This window comes from Mauremys mutica, chromosome 6 (genome assembly GCF_020497125.1).
Source record: "Mauremys mutica isolate MM-2020 ecotype Southern chromosome 6, ASM2049712v1, whole genome shotgun sequence".
Lineage (NCBI taxonomy): Eukaryota > Metazoa > Chordata > Testudines > Geoemydidae > Mauremys > Mauremys mutica.
Window position 1 is genome coordinate 58,215,808 of NC_059077.1, and position 24,937 is coordinate 58,240,744.

Sequence of the window (24,937 nt, forward strand, 5' to 3'; positions counted from 1 at the left end):
TGAGATATACAGTATAGATGCTTTCTGCCCCACTTTCAATGGATTCTGTTCATAAAGTTGAAGTAGCCTTTTCTCCCTCTCCCGTCACTGCTGGTGTAGATGGCATGACTGGCAGACGGGGGTGAGATCAGGGTATTGTATACTGCATCAATTGCTAGCTGCTGTTTCAACCCCTTGGGTTGACTACAGTGGGTGAATGTTAAAGCACACTGAGGTCTGCTCTAACTTATGCCTGGGGACTGGTCTGCATAATGTGGGCCCCCTTATGCCACCTTTTCATCTCCCTTACCCCTTCAGACTTTGTGCCTCTCATCTATAGTTGAGTCCCCCAACCCGAATGGTCCTTTAAACAAAGCATTGATGTTTGAAGTTTATTCGGACAAAATATTAAAGTATGTTGTTTACCTTGTTTCTTCAAATGATACCATATAATTTGCTATTTACTTATAGCTAAGTATACATTATTGCAAAATAGATATTTACTGTGAGTTAGGGCTGGATTCTACCCCCATTAAGAGCAGTTGTGAATAGAATAAAGGTCTCCGAAAGAGGGGAGAGGTTTTTTTTTAAATGCTGGAATATGCTACCTATTGCTGAAAGACTTTCTCCGTACTAACCTTATAACCATTTGGTAATGTTCAGATGGAAGTCCTATAGATAACTTTAAAAAGTTTTTCACATTTACTACCAAAATTTTTTGTAATTGCAGTTTAGTCTTTTTTGAAAATATACAGACTCGGTCAATTGGATAATTGTCTTTAAAAATCATGTACATGTAATTCAGATACTATATCCCCAGAAAGTGTGACTTAAGAATGAGCACCTTGAAATTTTCAAAGGTGTATAATGTGTTTGTGTCCATCCTATGACTGACTTGGTCATAGGGGCATCATATTTCCATAGGCACTTTTTTTTTTCTGGCAGCATCATCTCAACAACTTGACAAATGGGGAACTGAGGCGCAGAGGCCAAGTGACTTGCCCACGGTCACACAGGAATTACATAGTGGAGCATGGAATTGAACCCAGATCTCCTCTGTTCTAGGCCAGCACTCCAACCGTTGGTCCATCCTTCCTCTCTTAATGATAAAAAGTACAAAAAAAGAAGAAAACATGAATCTTCACAGAATTTGCCACTTTAAAAGTCTTCATAGTCATAGATGCTCAGGGCTCTTTATAATTAATTTTATGTTTGGTTTTTATACTATCAGGTAATGCTATTCTGTTCATCTGGTTACCAAATACCTTAAATACAATTGCTTACTAAAAATCTTTTGTTTAGTGTACCCTTGTGTGTATTTGGGGTCAGATTATTAGTAAAATAAATTTCTTTGCCTATGGAAGTAATGCCCATACACCAGAAAATCACAGCATCTAAGGCCCTTAGCAACAGCATTCCCTTTTTGGTATCCCGTCAGCCAGTCTTCCGCTGTAGGATGGCTTATCTCTTTGGAGACAGCTAAAATTGTCAGTCATAAAGCAGATCAACCAGAAAGGCGTTCTTTGCTCCTTTAGAATCTTGAAAGGTTTCATTCCTGTAGCAGGGATGAGCAGCATTGGGAACACTTATCTTTTTGGGAGTTTAGTGTTTTCTGCTTACACCTATTTTTCTTAGTAACAGTAAAGATTTCAATTAGTTTTAAGTTTTTCTTCTGTATAGCCATTTATGCATTTTTCATTCTTCAGTTTATTCGTAAATAGGCTTATTTCTTCCAGACCCATGAAAGAAGCAGAACAGAATAATACTGTTCTTTCTAGTTCCATATCTTTGAAGTCCATGATATTTTACTTCCTTTCTCCAAAATAGCTGCCATCTGTGGAGAGCCTAACATATCACTATGACCCAGAATACCCACAGGGAGCAGATTTTTTTGAAGCTGTTAGAAGGCACCATTTTTACAGTGTCACTTTTTGGACTGTAACTACATGTTAAACTTTTTCTTCAGATGACAGCTGGGAGCATCTATGTTACAAAGCAACAGCTCTCACAGTCAGATGCTAATGGACTCCCATATTCAGCAAGTTTTTCAGTATCCTTTTTAAGGGTCCAGTTGCCCTTTATGGTGGTTGGGCTGGATGGAGTCATAGACTTCACCTCTTAAAAACAAAATATCTATGGAATGCTTAATCTTGCATTTCGGCAGTCTTTGGAGAGTCTTCGGAGAGGTGGAATTTTTCTCTCGTATCAGCAAGTACTATAAATTTCTAGGAGAGCAGCTACTGAACAACTGGAACCTATGTAAGAATTATCAAGACCTGAGAAAGTTGTGGATATTTGATCTTTTTTTCTCTTTCAGAATAGTTTGCAAATTATGATCAGGTATATGTGTAGGATATTTAGGGATACTTTAGCATACAGTTCTTGACCTGTAGATACTAGGCTTTCACTAGGGAAGATTTCACTTTTTTTAACTTGAATTTTTTGATACTTGCATGTGTTTCAATAGTGGCTTTCTTCCTCTGAGTCTAGCTTCTTTTACTTGATCTTGCAGGAAACTTTTGATTAATATTTAAGATGTTGCTGTAGTTTCCTTGGCAATTAATTGAGATCTCAAATATAAATTCAATCCAGAATCTGAAGGAGAAGTTGATTTGTAAAGGAAGATCTTGAAACACAAATATCTTCCACAATAGATAGATTTTATTTTTATAACACTTTCTAAAATAAAAGTTAATTTCTTCACAGTATCCTAGGATATTAAGGAAGAGAGAGCCATATGCCAAAGAACAAACTTATACTGTTGGGAGCATACATACTAGGGAGGTGAACATAGTATAAAACTAAATAGATTGGGGTTTTCAAAATTTTCCATAAACCAACTTTTCTATTAAAATCTATTTCCCATTCACATTTGTGCAGACTACCACCTCCCCAATTTAACAGCATCTCTGTGGAAACTACAGTAATTGGTTACATGGAAGAGTAATATTAGGAAAATACTTAATGTAGTTTCTAGTCCTTTTAATATAATAGGAAGGAGCCAACACTGTTATCAGCCAGCTCTTTGCAGGCCGCTCATGGCCCAAGGACAGTAGTTTGAGAACCTCGGGATAAGAAAAAATAATAGGGAAAACACAGAAAATGAAAATCTAAATAAACCAATTTTGGTAGAAATGTCCTTTCCCTTCCCTGTTTTGCCTTGTGTGTAAATTTCTTTAAGCAGCTGATCCTTTAAGCTTCAGCAATGTAGGCATCATTCAAAATGTCAAATAACTGATATATTAGTTTCTCCTAACATAGTTAAGTGCCTAATTCTGCATGCTCAAATGGCATCTTTTCTGAAATTGCCCATACAAAATTTATACAGGACCTTGAGTTAAATTTGTTTGAGATTTTTGAAGCAGTCCAGGGGATTTAGACTTTTTTCATGTACATATCTAAATTGCCTAGAATTCTTTGAGAATCTAAATCAAGATATGCGGGCCTGATTTGGAAAAATTCTGATCAAGTCAACATTACATCAGTGCATAGGGTTGACCATTGCAGAATTATAATTTGTGCTTTCTAGGGCACAAACTTGCTGAATATATCTAATAAGTGCTGTGAAATCATTTTTTCTATAAAACTTAACTGTTGGGCATGGACATTCTTTTATATGTCCGTGAAGTCCCATGCACATTAATTTATACCTAATAATATGGACCAAAAAGCTATTCCATGCCCTAAGGGTGTTACTTGGTTTTGTCATAGGTGCTTTCCAATGGGAATTGTTGGAAGAAGATATAAAAAAGAAGTTGAAAGACCCAGGAGAAGTTGAGCTTGTGCTTGAGAAAGTTAAATGTATACTGAAAACTCCAGGAAAGGTCAATTGCTATTATTTTCTTTTGTAATCACTTTTTGTATAGAATAGCTGGACTCATTTAAGAAATAACTGTTTGTAATAATCCTTGTACAAGTACTGTGGTTTACAGAATCTTGTATTCTGTCAGCTGTTTTATTTAATATATATATTAAATAAAACAGCTGATAGAATACAAGATATATATATAAATTATAACAACTTAGATCAGGGTGGACACATTTTTTGGCCTGAGGGCCACATCTGGGAATAGAAATTATATGGTGGGCCATGAATGCTTTCAAAATTGGAGTTTGGGGCAGGAGGAGGTGAGGGCTCTGGTTGTGGGTGCGGGCTCTGGGGTGAAGGCAGAAATGAGTTCAGGATGCAGGAGGGGTCTCTGGGCTGGGGCAGGGTAGTGGGGTGTGGGCTCTAGGGTGGGGCTGGGAATGAGTTTGGAGTGTAGGAGGATGCTCTGGGCTGGGATTGAGGGGTTCGGAGGGGGTTCAGGTCTGGGGCAGGGGGTTGGGACGTGTGTGTGTGTGTGTGGGGCTTGGGTGCAAGCTCCAGGTGGCACTTAGCTTAAGCAGCTCCTGGAAGCAGCAGCCGTGCCCCCCTCTGGCTCCTACGCGGCCAACGGGAGGTGCGGGGGCAGCATGCAGAGTGGAGCCCTCTTAATTTCTTATATAGAACTTTAAAGTAAAGCTAAAATTCATAACTAAAGTTTCTAAATTCATAACAAATATTTGAAAATCAATAATTGAGATCAAAGTGAAAGAATTAGCTTTTGAGGAGGGATTTGAAGGGAGAAAGTGAGGGCACTTGGGTTTGGTTTACACTACCAATTTAGGTCAGCATAACTGTGTCACTCAGGTGTGGAAAATCCACACCCCTGAGTGATGCAGTTATCCAACCTAACTCCCAGTGTAGACAGTGTTGTATCAATGGGAGAGTTTCTCCCATCAACATAGGTACTGCCTCTCAGGGAGATGGAGTACCTATGCCAACGGGAGAAGCAGTCCTGTCAGTGTAGGTAGTATCTTCACTAAATGCCACAGCAGCGCAGCTGCAGTTGTGCTGCTGCAATGCTGTAAATGTAGAAAAGCCCTTGGTTTGCAGGAGAGAAGTGTTGTTGCAGATGTAGGCTGTAGTGTATTGGGGGAAAAAACCACAAAGGTGTAAGTGGGAGCAGGAAACAAAGGGGATAATGACATGAGGAATGGTCTGATCACAAGCTGACATGAGATGTAGAAACGGGAGCTTTAACAAGGGGGATGAGCAATTACAGCTTTTCAAAGGAAGAGACAAGGAACCAGTGAGGGGACTTGAGAAGGGTAAAGATATGACTGACATGGCAAAAAGATTTTTATAGCTCGTTTGTTGGAAAGGTGAGAGATGGAAAGACCGGAGGGGAAGAGTTTACAATGGTCCAAGTGAGAGAGAATATTGGTATGAAACAGGTTGCGATAATGGGGGTTGTAGAGAAAGAGGCAGGTTTTAGAAATGTTACAGCAGAAGCAGTAGGTTTTGTCAAGATTTTTGCATGTGAGCAGAGAACAACAATGGTTCCAGGGATCTTCAAGATTAAAGAATTTGAGAGATGGGGAGGGTAGTGGAGTTGTCAGTGATGGAAAAATGAATTGAGAGGAAAGATGAGAATCATTTAATTTCATGATAGAAACTATATGCAACACCCTTGTACAACTAGTAGGTAATTATACATGTCAGTATCTCTCTCTTGCAGGTGAATAGTTCAAAGAATTGCAGATCTCATCAGACAGCAAGACCCTTGCAGTTATGTGATACTTCTCTCAGGCTTTTCTTTAACACACATGTGTTAGCTGATGTCATCTTCCAAATACAAGGTATAGTATCTCAGTTTTTCCTTGTTTCCCCCCCCCCCCCATCTTACTAAGCCTCTAAAATATTTAAGGTTCATTAATACCTTCTGATGTTCTTTCCAGGAGGAGATTGTGAAAGGAAAATGCCTTCTTTACTTTAGTTTGCAGTGTTGTTGTAACCATGTTGGTTCCAGGATATTAGTGAGACAAGGTGGGTGAGGTAATATCTTTTATTGAACCAAACACTCCTGTTGGTGAAAGACCAGCTTTCAAGCTCTTCTTCAGCTCTGGGAAAGGTACTCAGGGCTTGTTTATATTTAAAATGCTACAGTGGCACATCTAGTATTTAGCTCTGACACTTTGAGTAAGGCCTGGTCTACACTACGCGTTTAAACCGAATTTAGCAGCGTTAAACCGATTTAACCCTGCACCCGTCCACACAACGAGGCCCTTTATATCGATATAAAGGGCTCTTTAAACTGATTTCTGTACTCCTCCCCAACGAGAGGAGTAGCGCTGAAATTGGTATTGTCATGTCGGATTAGGGTTAGTGTGGCCGCAAATCGACGGTATTGGCCTCCGGGCGGTATCCCACAGTGCACCATTGTAACTGCTCTGGAAAGCAGTCTGAACTCGGATGCACTGGCCAGTTATCATAGAATTCAAGATCAGAAGGGACCATTATGATCATCTAGTCTGACCTCCTGCAAGATGCAGGCCACATAAGCCGATCCACCCACTTCTTAAGCAAGTGACCCCTGCCCCATGCTTCGGAGGAAGGCGAAAAACCTCCAGGGCCACTGCCAATCTACCCTGGAGGAAAATTCCTTCCCGACCCCAAATATGGCGGTCAGCTGAACCCCGAGCATGCGGGCAAGACTATCCAGCCATACCCTCTGGAAAAAGGCTAACAATATCCTATCATTGACCCATTGTACTAATTACCAGTGTGGCACTTAATTGACCTATTGATTAAGCCCGTTATCCTATCATACCATCTCCTCCATAAACTTATCTAGCTTAATCTTAAAGTCATGGAGGTCCTTCGCCTCCACTGTTTCCTTTGGTAGGCTGTTCCAGAATTGCACTCCTCTGATGGTTAGAAACCTTCGTCTAATTTCAAGCCTAAATTTCCTGACTGACAATTTATATCCGTAGACAGGAAAAGCCCCGCGAACTTTTGAATTTCATTTCCTGTTTGCCCAGCGTGGAGCTCTGATCAGCACGGGTGACGATGCAGTCCCAAATCCAAAAAGAGCTCCAGCATGGACCGTACGGGAGATACTGGATCTGATCGCTGTATGGGGAGACAAATCTGTTCTATCAGAGCTCCGTTACAGAAGACGAAATGACAAAGCATTTGAAAAAATCTCCAGGCTATGATAGACAGAGGCCACAGCACAGTGCTGTGTGACAAGCGTAACGGAAAGCCAAAGAATCAAATGGACGCTCATGGAGGGAGGGAGGGGGTACTGAGGACTCCAGCTATCCCACAGTCCCCACAGTCTCCAAAAAGCATTTGCATTCTTGGCTGAGCTCCAAATGCCTGAAGGACCAAAAAAATTTTTCCCGGGTGTTTCAGGGTGTATGTCGTCAATTTACACCCTCCCCCCCCCCCCCCCGAAAGAAAAGGGAAAAAAATCGTTTCTCGCCTTTTTTCAGTGTCACCCAATGTCTACTGCATGCTGCTGGTAGACGGGGTGCTGCAGCGCTGAACACCAGCATCCCCTTCCCGGTGGCAGATGGTGCAAAATGACTGGTATCCATCGTCATCATCAGCCCGTGAGTGCTCCGGGCTGGCCTCGGTGAGGTCAAACGGGAGCGCCTGGGTAAAAATGGGAATGACTCCCGGTCATTCCCGGCAGATGGTACAAAAGAAAAGGTAACCATCCTCATCATAGCAGCGGGAGGCTGCGCTCCTCTCCCCCGCCCCACCCTTTAATGTCCTGCCTGGACTATCATAGCAGCTGGAGGCTGCCTCACCCTCATTTTATCTCACTAAAAGTCAGTGTTTCTTATTCCTGCATTCTTTATTACTTCATCACACAAATGGGGGACACTGCTACGGTAGCCCAGGAGGGTTGGGGGAGGAGGGAAGCAATGGGTGGGGTTGTTGCAGGGGCACCCCCTAGAATGGCATGCAGCTCATCATTTCTGCGGGATCTCTGGGGCTCTGACACAGAGTGGCTGTGCTCTCTGGTTCGCTAGTACACTTGCCCCATATTCTAGGCAGGACTGACTCTATTTTTAGACAAAACATAAAGAAGGGAATGACCCAGGGAGTCATTCCCATTTTTGTCCATGCGCCCCCGGCCGACCTCAGTGAGGCCAGCCAGGAGCACCCATGACAGCAACAGATGGTACAAAAGGATTGATAACCGTCATCGCCAAATTCCAAATGCAAACGGTGCAAAATGACTGATAACCATCATCTCATCGCCAATTTACAATGGCAGACGGTGCAATAGGGATGGTAATCGTCTCTGCTACCTTGCAAAGGCAAATGAATGTTGCTGTGTAGCACTGCAGTACCGCCTCTGTCAGCAGCATCCAGTACACATACGGTGACAGTGACAAAAGGCAAAACAGGCTCCATGGTTGCCATGCTATGGCGTCTGCCAGGGCAATCCAGGTGAAAAAGGGCGCGAAATGATTGTCTGCCGTTGCTTTCACGGAGGAAGGATTGAGTGACGACATTTACCCAGAATCACCCGCGATACTGTTTTTGCCCCATCATGCATTGGGATCTCAACCCAGAATTCCAATGGGTGGGGGAGACTGCGGGGAACTATGGGATAGCTACGGGATAGCTACCCACAGTGCAACGCTCTGGAAATCAACGCTAGCCTCGGTACATGGACGCACACCGCCGAATTAATGTGCTTAGTGTGGCCGCGTGCACTCGACTTTATACAATCTGTTTTAAAAAAAAACAGTTTCTGTAAAATCGGAATAATCCCGTAGTGTAGACATACCCTAAGTTTCCCAGATTTGAAGAAGAGCTCTGTGTAAGCTTGTGTCTCTCACCAACAGAAGTTAGTCCAGTAAAATGTATTATCTCACCCACCTTGTCTCTCTAATATCCTGGAACCAACAGTGCTACATCACAGGTGGCAAAGATTGGTTAGCATAAATAGTTAGCACATAATATACGGGACTGTAACAGGGCGTAGCAGGGCCCCCCTTGGTCCTGCCGCTGCTCCAAAAATCACTCCAGAGACCTTCTGGCTCAGCAGTCACTGGTGCACTTTATTTACACAGTGCAAACCCACCACCTATCACTGGGGGTTCCAGCCTTTAGGGGCTTTTTTTTCCTTGCAGGAAGGAGGGAATAGCTACCCCTCCCCTTCAACACTCTGGCTTCCCCCCCTTCCTCCCTCTGAGCCTATATATAGCCCCAGGCTAATCACCCTGGCAGCTGTTCCACCTCTGCCAATCAGGCTCAGGTTCCTCCAGTCAGCTCCAATTCACCTACCTTAATTGGAGCTGGAGTGACAGAGGGCTGGCTCAGCAATTCCTGGTCAGCACCCTGTCACAGGGACCATTCAAGGGGAAGTGGCCCATTAACACCCGTACAGTCATAGGACAAAAAAGAGGAAGTAGCATATTACAGATTGTTGTAATAAAAAGACACTGGATTTATGGTTTAAGGCCATGTTTTTTAGAGTGTAGCCAAATTATGAATTTAAGCTCCAAAACTTGTCTTTTGAAGGTGTTGTGCAGGTTTCCTTTGAGAACAAGGACTGAGAGGTCATGTATAGAGTGGTCGTTTTGTGAGAAGTGATATAGTGCGAAACGGTGTTTGTCTTTTATAATTTTTCTGGGTGAGTTCATTTGAGAGTATAGTGATTGTCTGGTTTCACCCACATAGTTGCTTTTGGGGCATTTAGTGCACAGACAACATACACAGTGTATTGAGGTAGGTGTGTATAGGATCCATGATCGCCATATAATTTTCCAATAAATTTCCACAGAAAAAAGAAATTTTTCGGAAAGCCTGTTATTAGCTTATAAAAAACCAGCCCATCCAAATACTTTAAAATAAGGTAATGCCCAGTTCAAGTATCCATTTTAACATTCACCAATACAGACACGTTGCATTCGCTACTTTTCACAGACTTTGCCCTGCTATGAATAAGTCCCATACACCACCAACAGGTACAGTAACACTATACACACACCACATTCCCAACTGCAGTAGGACACAAAACTTGAACTCATCCTGGAAAATAACACCCCTCGTACTTTTTAATGGAAAATAATACATCATGCACTTCTTTAATTCATGGTGTCTAACAGATACGTACAGTGATGTTGCTAGAGTTGGGATTAAGGTTTTGCTTTATAGTGAGGAGTGTGCTGTTTGTATTATGTTGCTGTATCTATTGTAGGTGTAACTTGCTTTTAACACATTTTGTTTCCTTTGGGATATAATACAGATCTTGAAGATGAACAGATTTAAATTGTAAAAAGAATCTGTTAAAAGAATTTGCATAATTTTTCTGGTACTCTTAATAGTGAAGACTTAATAAACATTAAATATTTTAAATGTCTCGATTGTTATTGAAATGACTGTGAAGAGTACAGCCTAGCTCAGAGGTGGGCAAACTACGGCCCGCAGGCCACATCTGGCCCGTGGAACCCTCCTGCCTGGCCCCTGAGCTCCTGCTCCAGGAGGCTTGCCCCCAGCCCCTCCCCTGCTTTTCTGCTTCCCATGCAGCCTCAGCTTGCCCCGCCACCGGCGCAATGCTCTGGGCGATGGGGCTGCAAGCTCCTGGGGCAGCGCAGCTGCAGAGCCACGGCCTGACCTGGTGCTCTGTGCTGAGTGGTGGTGTGGCTGGCTCCAGCCAGGTGGTACGGCTGCCTGTCCTGCTGCTCTGGGCGGCGCGGCTGCAGCACTGCCAGCCACCGGTGCTCCAGGCAGCGCGGTAAGGGGGCAGGGAGCAGAGGGGGTTGGATAGAAGGCAGGGGAATTCGGGGTGGTGGTCAGAGGGTGGGTAATGGGGGTTAAAAGGGGTCCTGGGGGGGGCAGTCAGGAAGGAGAGGGGGTTGGATGGGGGGAGCAGTCTGGCAGGGGTTCCGGGGGCGGGCAGGGGACAGGGAGAAGGGGTGGTTGGATGGGGCAGTGATCCCGGAGGGGCAGTCAGGAAGGAGAAGGGGGGGATTGGATGGGGCAGTGGGGGGGCCTGGGGGCTGTCAAAGGACAGGGAACAGGAGGTTGGGTGGGGCAGGGGGGGGGCCGTCGGGACAGGGAGTGGGGGGTGGATGGGGCAGGAGTCTGGGGGTGGAAGTTGTCGGGGGCGAGAAGCCGGGAGGGGGGGTCAGATGGGGGTAGGGGCCAGGCCATGCCTGGCTGTTTGGGGAGGCACAGCCTCCCCTAACCAGCTCTCTATACAATTTTGGAAACTGGATGCAGCCCTCAGGCCAAAAAGTTTGCCCAACCCTGGGCTAGCTCTGTCACCAGCTTTCTGCTTTGTGCAGCCTCTAAGCCTGCTGAGGGAAACGTGATTTGGGGGAATGCAGCCAGTTTTTAGTCCCTTCATGCTACTGGAGCAGCCCAGAGAGTTTGCCCATCTATGATTAAATACAATACAAGACAAGTGTTTTAAGATAATATCCTTTCAAATTATCTATTCTGTTAACTGAGAAGGATTGATTGTTTATGAAGATTTGTAAGTATTCCTTGTCAGAAGCCCAAAAAGGGACCAAATCACTGGATCTATTTTCTCACTGCCTCTGAAGAATGTGTTTGCGCACCACAAAAGTAATGGCGCACTCTAGATAACTTTCACAAGAACTAAATGCACTTATCCACTAAAAGAACAGTTGAATGGAAAAAATGACACATCTGGGATGTGCTGCTGCAATTCAGTATTAAATTGAGGAGGGATAGCTCAGTGGCTTGAGCATTGGCCTGCTAAACCCAGGGTTGTGAGTTCAATCCTTGAGGGGGCCACTTAGGGATGGGGGCAAAAATTGGTCCTGCTAGTGAAGGCAGGGGGCTGGACTCGATGACCTTTCAAGGTCCCTTCCAGTTCTAGGAGATTGGTATATCTCCAATTATTACCTATTTCCAAACAAGATACTTATCTGAACACTAACAGTTTTCCTGATTTGTCCACTCCTACCCCATGTGCAAAAAAACCCTCTCCCCAAACACTAGACAATTGTTGAATTATTTTGTTTTCAACTTGAAACACCCAGGGTCAAATAAGAAGATTTAATCCCTCAAAAATGAGTGCATGGAGAAAAGGGGATTTTTTTTCTAGATGTCCCTTTCAGTATGCAGTAAAAACAAAAAGACTTTTTTGATAATGAAAACAAAACACTAATGCAAAACTTGCCAACATAACAGTTCAGTTCTAAGTTCCACTCTTGAGATATTCCTTGTGGGAAGCTGATGAAACAATAGCACCCACTACATATTTCAAAGAAAATATCACTGATGAATAAATTGACATTTAGAAAGGAGCATGCCATCCATTACCAAAATGGTGACTAAAGGATTAAAAAAATGGCTACGTACTATTTTCTCAAAGAGTAAGTTTTACTCTAATTTTCCAATCACAGTTGTAGTGATTGATTTGATTTTTTGAGTAGTACAATTTGAAAAGTTAAACTGTGCAATTAAGACATTTTTACATATTGTGACAGGACTTTGGTCATGATCCTGCAAACATATGTGCTTAACGTTAAGTATGTGAACAGTTCCATTGCGTTTACAGGATTTGGGCCCCTAGACTAGAAAACTATTGGTACTTCAGTCAGTGTTATTGAAACATTATACAAATACAGTGGCTCCCAGTTGAAAAAATACAGAAGGTTATTTAATCCCCTAAATACTGAATGTGTGTATATATACAAATATTTGCATATAATCTTACGTAGTATGTCTTTTGTTTAATGTGCACCTCTTGCATATATGCATATATAGCATAAAAATATATGCTACAGGTGTACCAGTGTATTTAATGTATGCTAATTAGATAATCTGAAAATATAAGCAAAGATTAATAGTAACAGAACAAAAAGCAAACACCATTTACTGATAACTATCACTAATTCGCTGATTTCTTATAGGTAGGTTCAGAGGGAAATGAAGATGGTTGGTATGTTGTCATAATAAACAGATCAGTTAAATGCTAATATATGTACTTATGTGAAAATTCTATATATTGACTATATGACTCCTCCCCACCCTTCAGACATTATCTGTCTTGTTAGGCCTGATCCTGTAACTTCTTGCATATGGGTGAATTGCTGCACTTGTGTGGAGCCTATTCCCTTTAGTACAGTGCTGCACAGGTGCAGCAATCCACCTCGACTCAAAAAAATTGCAGGATCAAGGCCTTGATTATAAGCTTTTCAAAGAAAGGACTATACAGCACCTAGTACTGCCCTAATGAGGCCATCTAGATAATATAAATATTAAATAGTAAGGCAGCATATGAGATAATGAGATAATATCTAGCCATTATTATACATAAAAATCACAGATTTACTGAAATGTGAAATATTTCATTTTATTTCGGCTAAATTCGTATTTGCTGAAACTCCATTGACTTGGCATTCCACCTTGAATGATTGGCCTTAGTGTGTTTGACTGTGATCTTGCAAAGCTTTAGTCATGTCAGTGATGCTCCTGAAATCAATGGAACTCCTTGGTTATACTGTAAATTCTTACACATGGCTTTTATTTGCATATAGAAGACACAATGGTCCAAATCCTCAGCTGGTGTAAATTGTCATATCTCCATTGACTTCAGTGGAGTGATGTCAGTTTATACCAGCTGAGGATCTGGCCTGAAGTGATAAGTACTTCTCTAACTTGCAAAACTGGTGTTGAGAATAGGTTGCAGTAAAAAATGTGTCATAATTTTTTGTTTTAAATCTGACAGGTGCTACTGTACCAGCCCACAGAGCAGTCCTAGTGGCTCGCTGTGAAGTAATGGCAGCTATGTTTAATGGAAGTTATATAGAAGCAAATAGTTTTCTTGTTCCAGTTTATGGGGTTTCCAAAGATACTTTCCTCTCCTTTCTAGAGTATCTGTATACTGACTCCTGTTGTCCAGGTAAGCAAATGTAAAAATATCCTTATATCCTTTAACTCCTTGCATACTTCAGGCATATTTTTGCCCCCAGATTTTGTGGGGGTTAGGGGCTGAAAGGGGGAAGTAAGGGGGAGGAGAAACACCAGTGACTTTTCATTTCCCTGCTTCTGCAACATACTGAATAAAGGATTGAAGTTTTACATTTCTCTGTAAATTAATATTCAGGTGTAATGCCAAAATAAAAAAAAATTTAGTGAAAAGTTTCTAGTCGTATTCTTAACAGCTTCATCCTTTTGCATTTTATGTCAAAATGGCAATGTTGTAAACAAAGTACATTGGGAAGAGTTTTGCATTACCAGATACTTTAAATTCACTAGTAGAAGTGTTCATATTGGTCGATATATTTCTGGTTAAAGAATTCTATTGGCTGAAGTTCTTAGAAACTTGTTGTCTAAGGCAGGCCTGCACAACATGCGGCCCGCGGAGCCTCACTGTGCGGCCTACCGGGGGATTCTAAATCCCCCCCACACGGCACTCTGCGGGTAGTCCAGAGCCCTTTGAATCCCAGCCGCGGCAGGGAATCAAAGGGCTCTGGGCTGCCTGAAGGAGCAGGGAGCCCAGAGCCCTTTAAATCTCAGCCGGGGCCGGGATTCAAAGGGCTCTGCGCTGCCCGCTGTGGCGGGGAGCCCAGAGCCCTTTGAATCCCAGCCCCTGGCTGCTGATTGCCCCCTCCCCAGACCCCTGCCCCAACTGCCCCTTGGGACCCCAGCCCCTATCTAAGCCTCCCTTCTCCTTGTCCCCAACTGCCCCCTCCTGAGACCCCACCCAACTTCCCCCCAGGACCCCACCCCCTACCTGTCCCCTGATAGACCTCCTGGACTCCCATGCCTATCCAATTGCTGCCTGTCCCGACTGCCCCTCCAAACCTCTGCCCCATCCAACCCCCCTTGCTCCCTGTCCCTTGACTGCCCCCCGGAACCCCCTACCCCTTCTCCAACCCCCAAACCGCTTATTGTGCCACTCAGACCAGTGTGTCTGGCTGCATGCAGCTCCAGACAGTTGCTGCCATGCTCCCCCATGGAGCCCACAGCCCTCTCCCACCCCCAGCACCTGCCTTCCAGATTTGAACACCTCAAAATTCAGGAGTGCTCAAGCTCGGTTTGGGCAGCTTTTACTTCATTTCCCCCAAATCAAATATACTGATCCACTGTAACTTGCTGTGGAAAAAGTAGGATAAAATTGAGCAAGAAATGCTTATTAGGACTGGAATTGCTATTTTCACCAGCCATTGCCTTTTTGTTTGTTTGAAAGGAAGACAGTGATATTGCATTGGCAAATTCCCCATAGAAAGAAAGAGTGGAACAAAAGAATAATAAAGGCACCTCAACTTTTCCTCATTTATGGAGGACAGTCTTATAATATATCAGATATCCTCCAATCACACAAGCTGAAAATTGTTCCACTTTACTGCAGCTCTGTAACCATATGGGAACCAATCCTGTCTGTGTTTTGTGCACATCCAAAATTCCGGCTGAATGACCCGCCCTGGGAGCAAGTTACCAGTGACCCAGGGCTGGGGCGGCAGGAGGTGTGTGTGTGGGGGGGGCACTGGTGGGGGGAGCCAGGGCTGGGGCAGCAGCAGGGTGGAGGGAGGGCACTGGTGGGGAGGAAAGGGGGAAGCCCAGCGCTGGGGTGGCAGGGTGTGTGTGTGGGTGGGGGGAGAGCCCAGGACTGGGGCAGCAGGAGGGTACAGGGGGAGCCCAGGGCTGGGAAGGGGGACAGCCAAATTTTTTTTTGCTTGGGGCAGCAAAAAACCTAGAGCCGGCCCTGCCGGGTTCCCCCAGCCACTGGAGCCCCGGGCCCTTTAATTTGACCCTGAGGGCTCCCAGTCACCTCTTTATTTTAAATCAACCAGGGGCTCCCAGCTAAAGTATCACCTCCCCACCCCCAACCTTCCTTTTTGGCCCACAGCTGTTTTGGTGGGGCGGCGCTGGGGAAGGAGGGTTTGTTTCCGCAGGGCTGGGCAGCCCTGGGGCGGGGTGTTTCCTCGGGCTGGGAGGTTTCGGCCCTCAGCTGTTTTCTTTGGAGGAATGTGGCCCTTGCCGCTTTACGAGTTGTGCAGGCCTGGTCTAAGGTACAACATGCGAATGAAATTCTCTCTCCTTTAAAAAGGAAAACTTTTTATTTTTTTGTAAGTTATCAAAATATGATACATTAGTGTATCATTACAATGAAATATATTTATAATGGAATCAGGATGAAGTAAAAATAGAATTTACAAATTGTTTTATTCATCTTCTACTTTAGTAACACATTGAGAATTAAATCTTAAGTCATTTCAAGGCCATTCCTATGCCTTGAGGCCATTTTCTAGATGAAAAATGAAATACAGTTTAAATACTGTTTAGTCAGAGCTCCAGGTTAGTACAAAGTTGTTTCTTTTTGTCAAGTTTCATTTTTTTTTAAAGCTTAAATATATCTAATCTATCTAATCTCGTAGTGCGGTTATAACAAAACCAGATGACTACACTGAACTGGAATAAATCCCAAAACAGATTTTGGTTAAAGTAATCTTGGTTTTATAAGCTATCATAAGGAATATTGAAATTTTACATTTTAGTACTTAAATATTTCAAGTGACTCCCACTAGAGGTCATGAATGAAAAATATTTTTTTTAAATAATGCTCTTTATTTATTTTTTCTTTTTCATCTCTCTGTTCAACACTATCTGCTTAAATGTTACTATTGTACGTTACGGTTTGGAAAAAAAAGGAAGACATTGCTATATTATGTCTGGCTTTTTCATGAAACTTTGCATAATTGTATAAAAACAATTTTTTTCTCCACACAGCAAAATGATATAAATAGGAAGGTCAAATCCTAAATTCACTGAAGACTGCTCACTTCAGCACCAACGTTTGACCCACAGTCTACAACATAGGAAAGTTTAGTAACAACATATTGCATTAGCTCATTTTTTTTTAATTTTTTTTTTTTTTTGGAAGATAAAATAGTGGTCACTCTTTTTTAAATTAAGTACTTTTCTGCTAAAATAGAGTTCACCTGTCAAAATCATAGGATATCAGGAGATCATCTAGTCCAACCCCCTTGCTCAAAGCAGGACAAATCCCCAGGTTTTTTTATTTTGTTGATTTTTAACCCCAGTTCCCTAAATGGCCCCCTCAAGGATTGAACTCACAAGTCTGGGTTTAGTAGGCCAATGCTCAAACCTCTGAGCTATCCCTCTCCCCAACTGTGAAATACAGTACAGAAATGTAAGAAGATGATCAGAAGCACTCTGATTTTGTCTATTCCAAGTAAATTTAAGTGGTTACTGTAAAAATGGTTTTGATCAGCCTGCCAATGAGATTGCACTAAACATAAGTCATGTTTGTTTTTTTCACCAGCCAGTATTTTGCAAGCCATGTCTCTCTTGATTTGTGCTGAGATGTATCAGGTATCCAGACTCCAGCATATCTGTGAGCTTTATATCATCACACAGCTGCAGAGTATGCCTAGTAGGGAATTAGCATCTACAAGTCTTAGCGTTGTCAGCTTGCTCAGAAAAGCCAAGGTATGTATTGCTCATACAAGAACATGTAATATATGAGTGTTGGAATTTCTTTAAAAATTTTTTTTTTTGATATTTCACTTCCCAGGGTTGGATATTTACTGGTATATCTGTTCTTTAGGGATTTGTGATAGCACAAGGATAGCCAGAGTACAGCCTGCCAAGAGCACAGTTTCCCCCACCTTTGTACCATGAGAACTTTCTTACTTGCAGCGTGTCTATGCATTTGTGACATGTCCTGCCAGTGAGCCACATAGTAGTAATTCAGCTAAACTGTGCAACTTCTATTGTAGAAGCACTGCAGTGAGTCTAGATGTAGTGGTTCCTTCTTTAGTGCTGGAAGAGCTGTCTGCAACTGTGCACCACATCTCAAATGCACAGAATGACTGGGTAGAACAGAGTGTGCATTTGGAAATGATGAATAAACAACCAAGTGGTAAGAGAAGATAGGCGAGCTGAGAAACAGCACAGGAAAGAGAGTAAAGACAAGACAGATAAAATCATTTTTACTGCTCAGGGATAGAAAGTGCAGCCTTTTAAAGAAACAGTGTTTCATTAAAAAAAAAATAGGAGAGGGCAGAATTAGCTTTCCCACAATAAACTCTTGAAAAAAAAAATTTACACAAAAAGACAAGGGAGAAGAGGAGTTAGGAATCTTGCTGTGGCATTAAACAGCAATTAGTTATACTTTATTAGATAGCTAAATTTAGTTTAGTTTAGCCACTGTTATATTAACCAAAACATTTTTAGAAAAGATAGACATACTCTCAACAACTACTACTTTGAAATTGATTTTTAACTGGCCCATAATTTTCTCAGTCCTAATCTGCTTTGTGAGACTGTCATGGTGGCTGGCAGCTACCTGTTTGCTCCCAGTTTTCTGCTGTTTCAAACACATTCTCAGAATTTGTATGTCGTTGCCAGTTTTTTGTGCTATATTTTCCCTCATTTATTTTTGCCATGGATACTGCTCTTCATTTGCCATGCTGTTACTTTGACACTGGAAATCTTAAATTATGACTTTTGCTTTTTTCCTTCTGCTATCTTTTATCTGTTTTAGTCATGAACAGTATTTGTATTCTGTTTCACTTTCCTTTTTTCCTTGCAGTTTCACAACTCTGACTGCCTTTCAACTTGGCTCCTTCATTTTATAGCCACTAACTACCTCATCTTCAGTCAAAAGCCTGAATTTCAAGATCTTTCAGGTAGTTAACCAATTCCTGTCTTTTAAAAATTAAAAAAACACACCACCTTTTCCATTATATTTGGACTGTAGAATAAATGCAAAGTAATGCTGCTTCTGAGCATGTGAGGAGATAAGTACATCTCTCAAGTCTTACCTAAGTCTATTTATTTTATACATTGAATCAAGATTACAAGTTGCTTCCAAGGATGTGCTATTTAAACACCACATAATAAGCATAACTTTTTTTTTTAAAGAAAAAATTTAGGATCTCTAATGCTGTCCAATAGCTGATATAGCATATTATAAAACCAAATGATTAAATGGCACTTCATTCATGTAAGTAAATCCAAGTGACAAAGTAGTCAGTCAGATTGGTTTAGGAAATAGAAGTGGAAGAGGTTATTTATTTATTTATTTTTAAGCCAAACCTTGTGAGGTGCACCCACCCAGTTTGCTTTAAGAGAAATGTAGAAACCACCTGCCGGATTAATGGGAGTTGTATTAGCTCAGCACCTCTCCCAGTATGGCCCCATTGTACTCTGCTGACATCTGTATTCTGCCTGTCCCTAGCCCAAGAAAATGGGCTGTGAACATCCTCTGCTGCAATCTGATTCAGGAAATGCTGGGACACTGAGTTAGAAAGAAGGATGTATCTTGCCTAATTATAATGACCTAAAATTATGTTTCAAAAAAAGTTATTTTTTTAGGAAGATCAGTAACAAAATGTTTGTTTGTTAAACCCACCACAAAAAGGAAATTCAGCATCAGGGCTTATTTTACCCTTTTGTCACTATCAGAAGGCTTTTGGTGGTCTGTGTGAAATTGAGTACTAGTTTTAAATTCAGTTCTTATTAGAAATATATACACACCCCCTTTGTTGTCATTCTCAGTATAGGAAGTCAGGTGTCGAGAATGAACTACTCCTTTTTTGTTGTGGTTGCATAAGAAAGCATCCCGCACTGTTGATATCTATGCTGTAGCTCTTTTGTGGATAGAGGATTTGTCTCCAGGACTGTCATTTTGGTATCTTTTCTGAATACTACGTTCATTTAGAATTAACTAACTTATTTATGTCTAGCACAACAATAAGGGTATTCAGGCAGTTGATTTTTACAGTTTATGTGCTGCAAAAAAACGTAGGCACAATGAACAGAGTTTCAGCCTCAACTTTACCACTCCCTTCTATTATGGGGTAGTGTGTCCTTAATGTTGTTTAAACCAATTTTTAGAAGTTTTTCAGTTTGGGGTGTGTGTGTGTCTGTGTGTGTACACATGTTCAACATTAATACTATCTATTTATTTTAGCGGAAGAGCGCAATTTTGTTGAGATGCACAGATGGCCTTCCAGTATGTACTTGAAACAGCTTGCAGATTACAGGAATTACATCAACTCCCAGAAATGCCACTGCATAGTAATGTAACCAGAAGATTGATTATTCATAAACTGGAGAATTACAGGCTGGGAATTACATGGAGGCTATTAAAACTGTAGCAGGGATGAAAATAAACATTTAAGTCCTGCTGTACTCTATAATTCGCTTGCTAATACTCTTTTCATTAATAATGAATTACTGTGATGTTTTAAAGGGATTAAGAAATATACCATAGGACAGCATAAGGAGTTAATCAGGCCTGGTCTACACTACAAAGTTAGGTTGACATAAACCGCATGTGCATGCCTATGCCTAAATTTGTCTCTTACTGATGTAAGTGCCCCGTTAACAGCAATGGAGTAACACTACCTCCCTGAGCAGCATTAAGCCATGGTTGATGTACTAAGGTCGATGCAACGCAAGTGTAAACACGGCATTACTTATATGAATTCTAACAGTCCTCCAGCAGCTGTTCCACAGTGTCTGACGCTAACCTCTTTGCTCACAATTGTGAATGCCTTTGTCCAGGGGTCATGGAGTCTGAAAGGCCCTCCCTCTCTTTTAAAGCCCTGCAAATTTTTGAAATACCTTTTCCTGATTGTCCAGCTGGAGAGCACACCTAGCAGCTCTCCATTGTGTGCAACTATGCAGCTGACCATGGCGGCTATATGCTCCAGACACACTCTATCTTGGAGTAGACAAGAGATATTGGATCCTCTGGGCCTGTGGGTAGAAGAGGCTGTGTAAGCACAGCTATAGACCAGCCATAGAAAAATAAACATCTGTGAGTAGATTGCACAGGGGATGCAGGAGAAGGAGTATGACATGGGCCAGCAGCATTGCTTTGTGAAAGCGAAGGAATTGGGTCAGCCATATCGAGAGGCGAACAATCATTCTGGTGCTAACCCGCAGACCTGCCACTTTTACAAAGAGCTGCATGCCATAATTGTCAGAGACCCTTCTGATATCCCGCACATAACCATGGATACCTTTGAGGATCCCAAGACACAGGTCTCTGGCATGAACAGCTATGAGGAGGATGGGGGACATGCAACCAGGGAGCCAGGACCTGTTTTGAGACTCCACCGCAGTCCAGTCAGTCCCAGCAGTTGAGCATGGGTGAGCTCGATGCAGGGGAAGGAACTTCGGGTAAGTGTGTATATGAATTTCCCATTACAATGACGTACTGCTGGTGCCCACAATTTAACAGGGCACAGTTACTGACTTTTCATTAATTTACTTGTACTAAAAGAGGTAGTAGTACAACAAAGACAGGTATTGTTGTTATCTGCTTTTCATTTTCTTGTAGAATTAGGCAAAGGAGGGCATGTGGAGCAATTTATGTACACAGGGATTTCCCTTGAATTCTCATGAGAGATATCGATGAAACTTTCATGGAGGTACTCTGCAATCCTCTCCTGAAGGTTTCTAGGGATGGCAGCCTTATTGCTTCCTTTCTGGTAGGACACTTTTTCCCATACCACTCAGCAATAACTTCAGAAGGCACCCTTGTAGTACACAGGCTAGCAGCAGATAGGCCTGGGTGACTTCGGGACAATAAGCAGCAGTTGTGCTCTCTGTGCCTTTGTTCTATCAGGAGTGAGAGAACAACTAAAATCACCACTTCCTGTAGATAGTGGTGCCAGTATTTAGTACCATTGCTCTATACTCATAGTTTCATGCAACTGAGCAATTCCCTCATTTCCTTCCCTTGGTGGGCCACACTCACCATGGCTGACGAGTGGCACCGTGCACAAGCACTCCGAAGCAAAAGTATCAATAAGCATGTCTTGTTTAAAATGTTAGGGGTGCAAGAGAAGGGGGTTCTGAATTTTAACTTTCACTTTCTGTTGTAACTATATTGACAGTGGTACCTCTGTGTGTTTTATCTGCAGCTGTTGCCATTGTGGCTCTGAAAGGTTCCCCCCTCCACACCTGAGGAAAGCCTGAGCTAGATGAGGAGGAGAAAGAGGAGGACTCGGGATGACATGTTCAATGACATCCTGCAAGCTAGTGCTGCATGAGACGGTGAGAAAAGGATCTGGAGGGTGAATATTACAGACAGCCTGGGGAAGGAAAAAGCAGAGAGGAGAGAGGCACCAAGACATAATGGAGCTTCTCCAACAGCAAACCAAGATGCTGCAGACTCTTGCGGACTTAGTTTCAACAATCCCAGGTTCACCTCCCTTTGCAGTCCATGGCAAACTCCATAACAGCACCTCCCTATGCTCTCCCACCCTACATTCCATGTGGTATCAGGGGCTTTATCCCTATCCCTCCCACTCCACCCAGCAGACATTAAGGACAACCACAGCCTCACATAAACTGATCTGTGAAATCCATGGTTTCTGTATATGTAGATTAATGGACAGGAATGTTCTTTCCACTGGTTTTTCTGTTTCATTAATTTATTTTTAATGTATTTGCTTTTAAATTGCACAGATTTTTTTTTCTTTGCACTGGTTTTGCTTCTGAATAACATTTTATTATTTGGAAAATAATCTTTTAGTTCACAACACATGCTTCAGAGTGTCTAGCAATTCTGAAAGCACCTACTTAATTGTTACTGTACAGTGTGGCACAACTCATAGGATCAGTGACAAACAGCATAATAATCGTAAATGTACAGCAAGCACAACAAAATTAAGAGGTGCATTGACAATGCTATATTCATAGATGTACAACACACAATTCCTAGCAGGCCCCAAAACACCAGGGCTGGGTAGAGCAGAATACACCACACGTTACTGTGGCTCACTGTTAAAATGTTCTTCAAAGCCTCTCTGAGCTGTATGGTTTGGTGTTGAGCTCTTCTAATAGCCCTTGTGTTTGGCTGTTCTAACTCAGCAGACTGCCAGTCCACTCTGGTGGAAACTTTTCCCCCTTTGCTTCCCTGAGATTATGCAGAACACAGCAGGCAGCTATAACCATTGGGATGTCTTTTTTTTCCACTGAGATCCAGTCTTGTGAGTAAACAACACCAGCATCCCTTCAGTCTTCCAAAAGTGCATTCAACTGTCTTTCTGCACCTGCTAAGCCAATAGCAAAATCTTTCCTTGGTGCTATTGGGGTGGCCAGTGTACGGCTTCATGAGCCAGGGGAGCCAAGGGGTAGGCTGAGTCTCCCAGGATTGCTATTAGTATCTCAGCATCACCAGTGGTAATCTGCCAGTTGGGAAAGAAAGTCCCTGCTTGTAGCTTTCTGAACAGTCCTGTATTTTTAAAGATGCAAGCATTATGCACATTCCTTGACCAGCCAAAGTTGATGTCAGTGAGGAAACCCTAGTGATCCACCAAAGCTTGCATAACTATAGAAAAGTAGCCCTTTCTGTTGATGTACTCTGTGGCAAGATGGGCTTGTGCCAAAATAGGGATATGTATGCTATCTTTGCTTCACCACAGTTCAGGAATGCCATTACTGAAAATTCATCCAGCATGTCCTGCATGTTCCTGAGTCACAGTACTGCATAGCAAGTGATGATTAGTGGCCTTGCACACTTGCATGACAGTGGCCCCCATAGTGGATTTTCCAACTCCAAAATGATTTTTCACTTACCAGTAGCAATCTGACATTGCAGGTTTCCACCGTGCAATCACTACTCTCTTCTCTACCATCAGTGCAGCTCTCATTTTGGTGTCCCTGTACTGGAGGGCTGAGGCAAGCTCGGCACACAGATTCAGGAATGTGGCCTTGCGCATCTGAAAGTTCTGCAGCCACTGCTCGTCATCCCAAGCCTGCATTATGATGTGATTCCCACCAGTCAGTGCTCATTTCTTGGTTCCAGACATGGTGCTCTACCATCTGCAGTTTGAACACCAGCAACAGCCTTGAATTTGTTCTTGCTATGTCCCAAAGCAGTCTGTGCTCCAAGATACTGTTGTGTTCCCTGCTTATTTGGTTCATGTTACGGGTCTGCAAACATCGGAAGATCTTGCGTCCTGGCTTGCAACGCTTATGACAATAGTGCAGAGCTGTGCAAGCGACATGCTTCTGTCAGAAACGGACAGTGAGGAGGGCTGCATAGGTTCATGGGGAAAAAGGTATGAAAAAATTATGGGATATAGATAACATTATGGCATAGATGGGATAAAAACAATTGCAAACTGGCCCCTTACCACTAGTCAATGCGCTTGACGTGTTTCTGCCCCACCATACATTGCCAAAACATCCCAAAAGACAGTGAACTGGACAGTAGTGGATTGCACTGAGATACCTACCTAAGCACTTGTGAGTGTGTGTAATACTTACACAAGAAGTCAAGTATGCATACACATGAGTGATGTACTAACAGTGGTGGCTTTATGTTGATGTAACTTGTGTCAACCAAAGTTTTCAGTGTAGACATGGTCTCTGTTGTTTAGCTGCAAACTGTTTTCCCTAAGGATTCTTTGCGGCAATAGTGGTGGTTTCAACTTCTAGATGAGATGTTGAAAACATTTTAACTTTTGTAAATCTTCTGTTTAACCTTCTATGGGTGAGATTTTCAATGAAGTGTAAGGGAGTTCGGTACCCAGCTTTCTTATGCTCTTTTGAATATCTCACCCTACCTGCTTATTTTAGCCTAGGATTATCACACAATCCTTGTAACATACTTATGGGCTTTCTAGGTAAAGAGTATGGTCAAAACATTGGGGCAAGTGTATAACTATTCCCTGCATAAGTTGCCCTTACAATCATATGAACTGATATTTTCTCTTTAGCTAGATGCTTATATGGCCCCATCATTGTACTGTCTGAGTGCCTCCTGTGTATTTAAAAATTAGAAATAACAATCTTCCCAACCTATAGGAGAAAAAGCTGGTTTAATTTTTAGGGCATTTTCTGTTAGTGTGTGTGTGTGTGTGTGTGTGTGTGTGTGTGTGTGAAGAAATTAAGGGAAAGTTAAAGGCAAAGAAGAAATTTGTATTCAGTTGTGAAAGGTATGAAGTCAACAGTCATCCTTTTCTGTTGCAGGAGAAAATTCTATAGCATATGAAACTTTTCTGTCTCCCACAGTCAAACTTCCCCCCTGTTGGTTGACAGTTAAATCATTTCAGCTGCCAAGAGGATCATATTCACAAAGAAAGAGGTAGCCATGGCCAGTTCTATGGAGAACTTTGACTACCAGAACAAACCTAGAACTCAACTCTGTTCAAT

The 24,937-nt window shown here is 42.4% G+C and overlaps 1 protein-coding gene across 4 annotated transcripts in view; it reads left to right on the top strand.

The window, feature by feature from the left end:
• Positions 1 to 24,657, top strand: part of RHOBTB3 (Rho related BTB domain containing 3) — a 57,115-nt gene extending 32,458 nt beyond the window's left edge. For 2 of the 4 annotated variants that reach the window (XM_045020626.1, XM_045020625.1), the window contains 6 exons: positions 3,691 to 3,803; positions 5,523 to 5,643; positions 13,518 to 13,691; positions 17,079 to 17,245; positions 18,351 to 18,447; positions 19,734 to 24,657. In XM_045020626.1, coding sequence (XP_044876561.1) covers positions 3,691 to 3,803; positions 5,523 to 5,643; positions 13,518 to 13,691; positions 17,079 to 17,245; positions 18,351 to 18,447; positions 19,734 to 19,849 — 788 coding nt within the window. In that variant the 3' untranslated portion in view covers positions 19,850 to 24,657. The remainder of the gene's footprint in view (positions 1 to 3,690; positions 3,804 to 5,522; positions 5,644 to 13,517; positions 13,692 to 17,078; positions 17,246 to 18,350; positions 18,448 to 19,733) is intronic. The other 2 variants (XR_006580324.1, XR_006580323.1) reach the window with 2 other exon arrangements.
• The last annotated feature ends 280 nt before the right edge of the window (positions 24,658 to 24,937 follow it).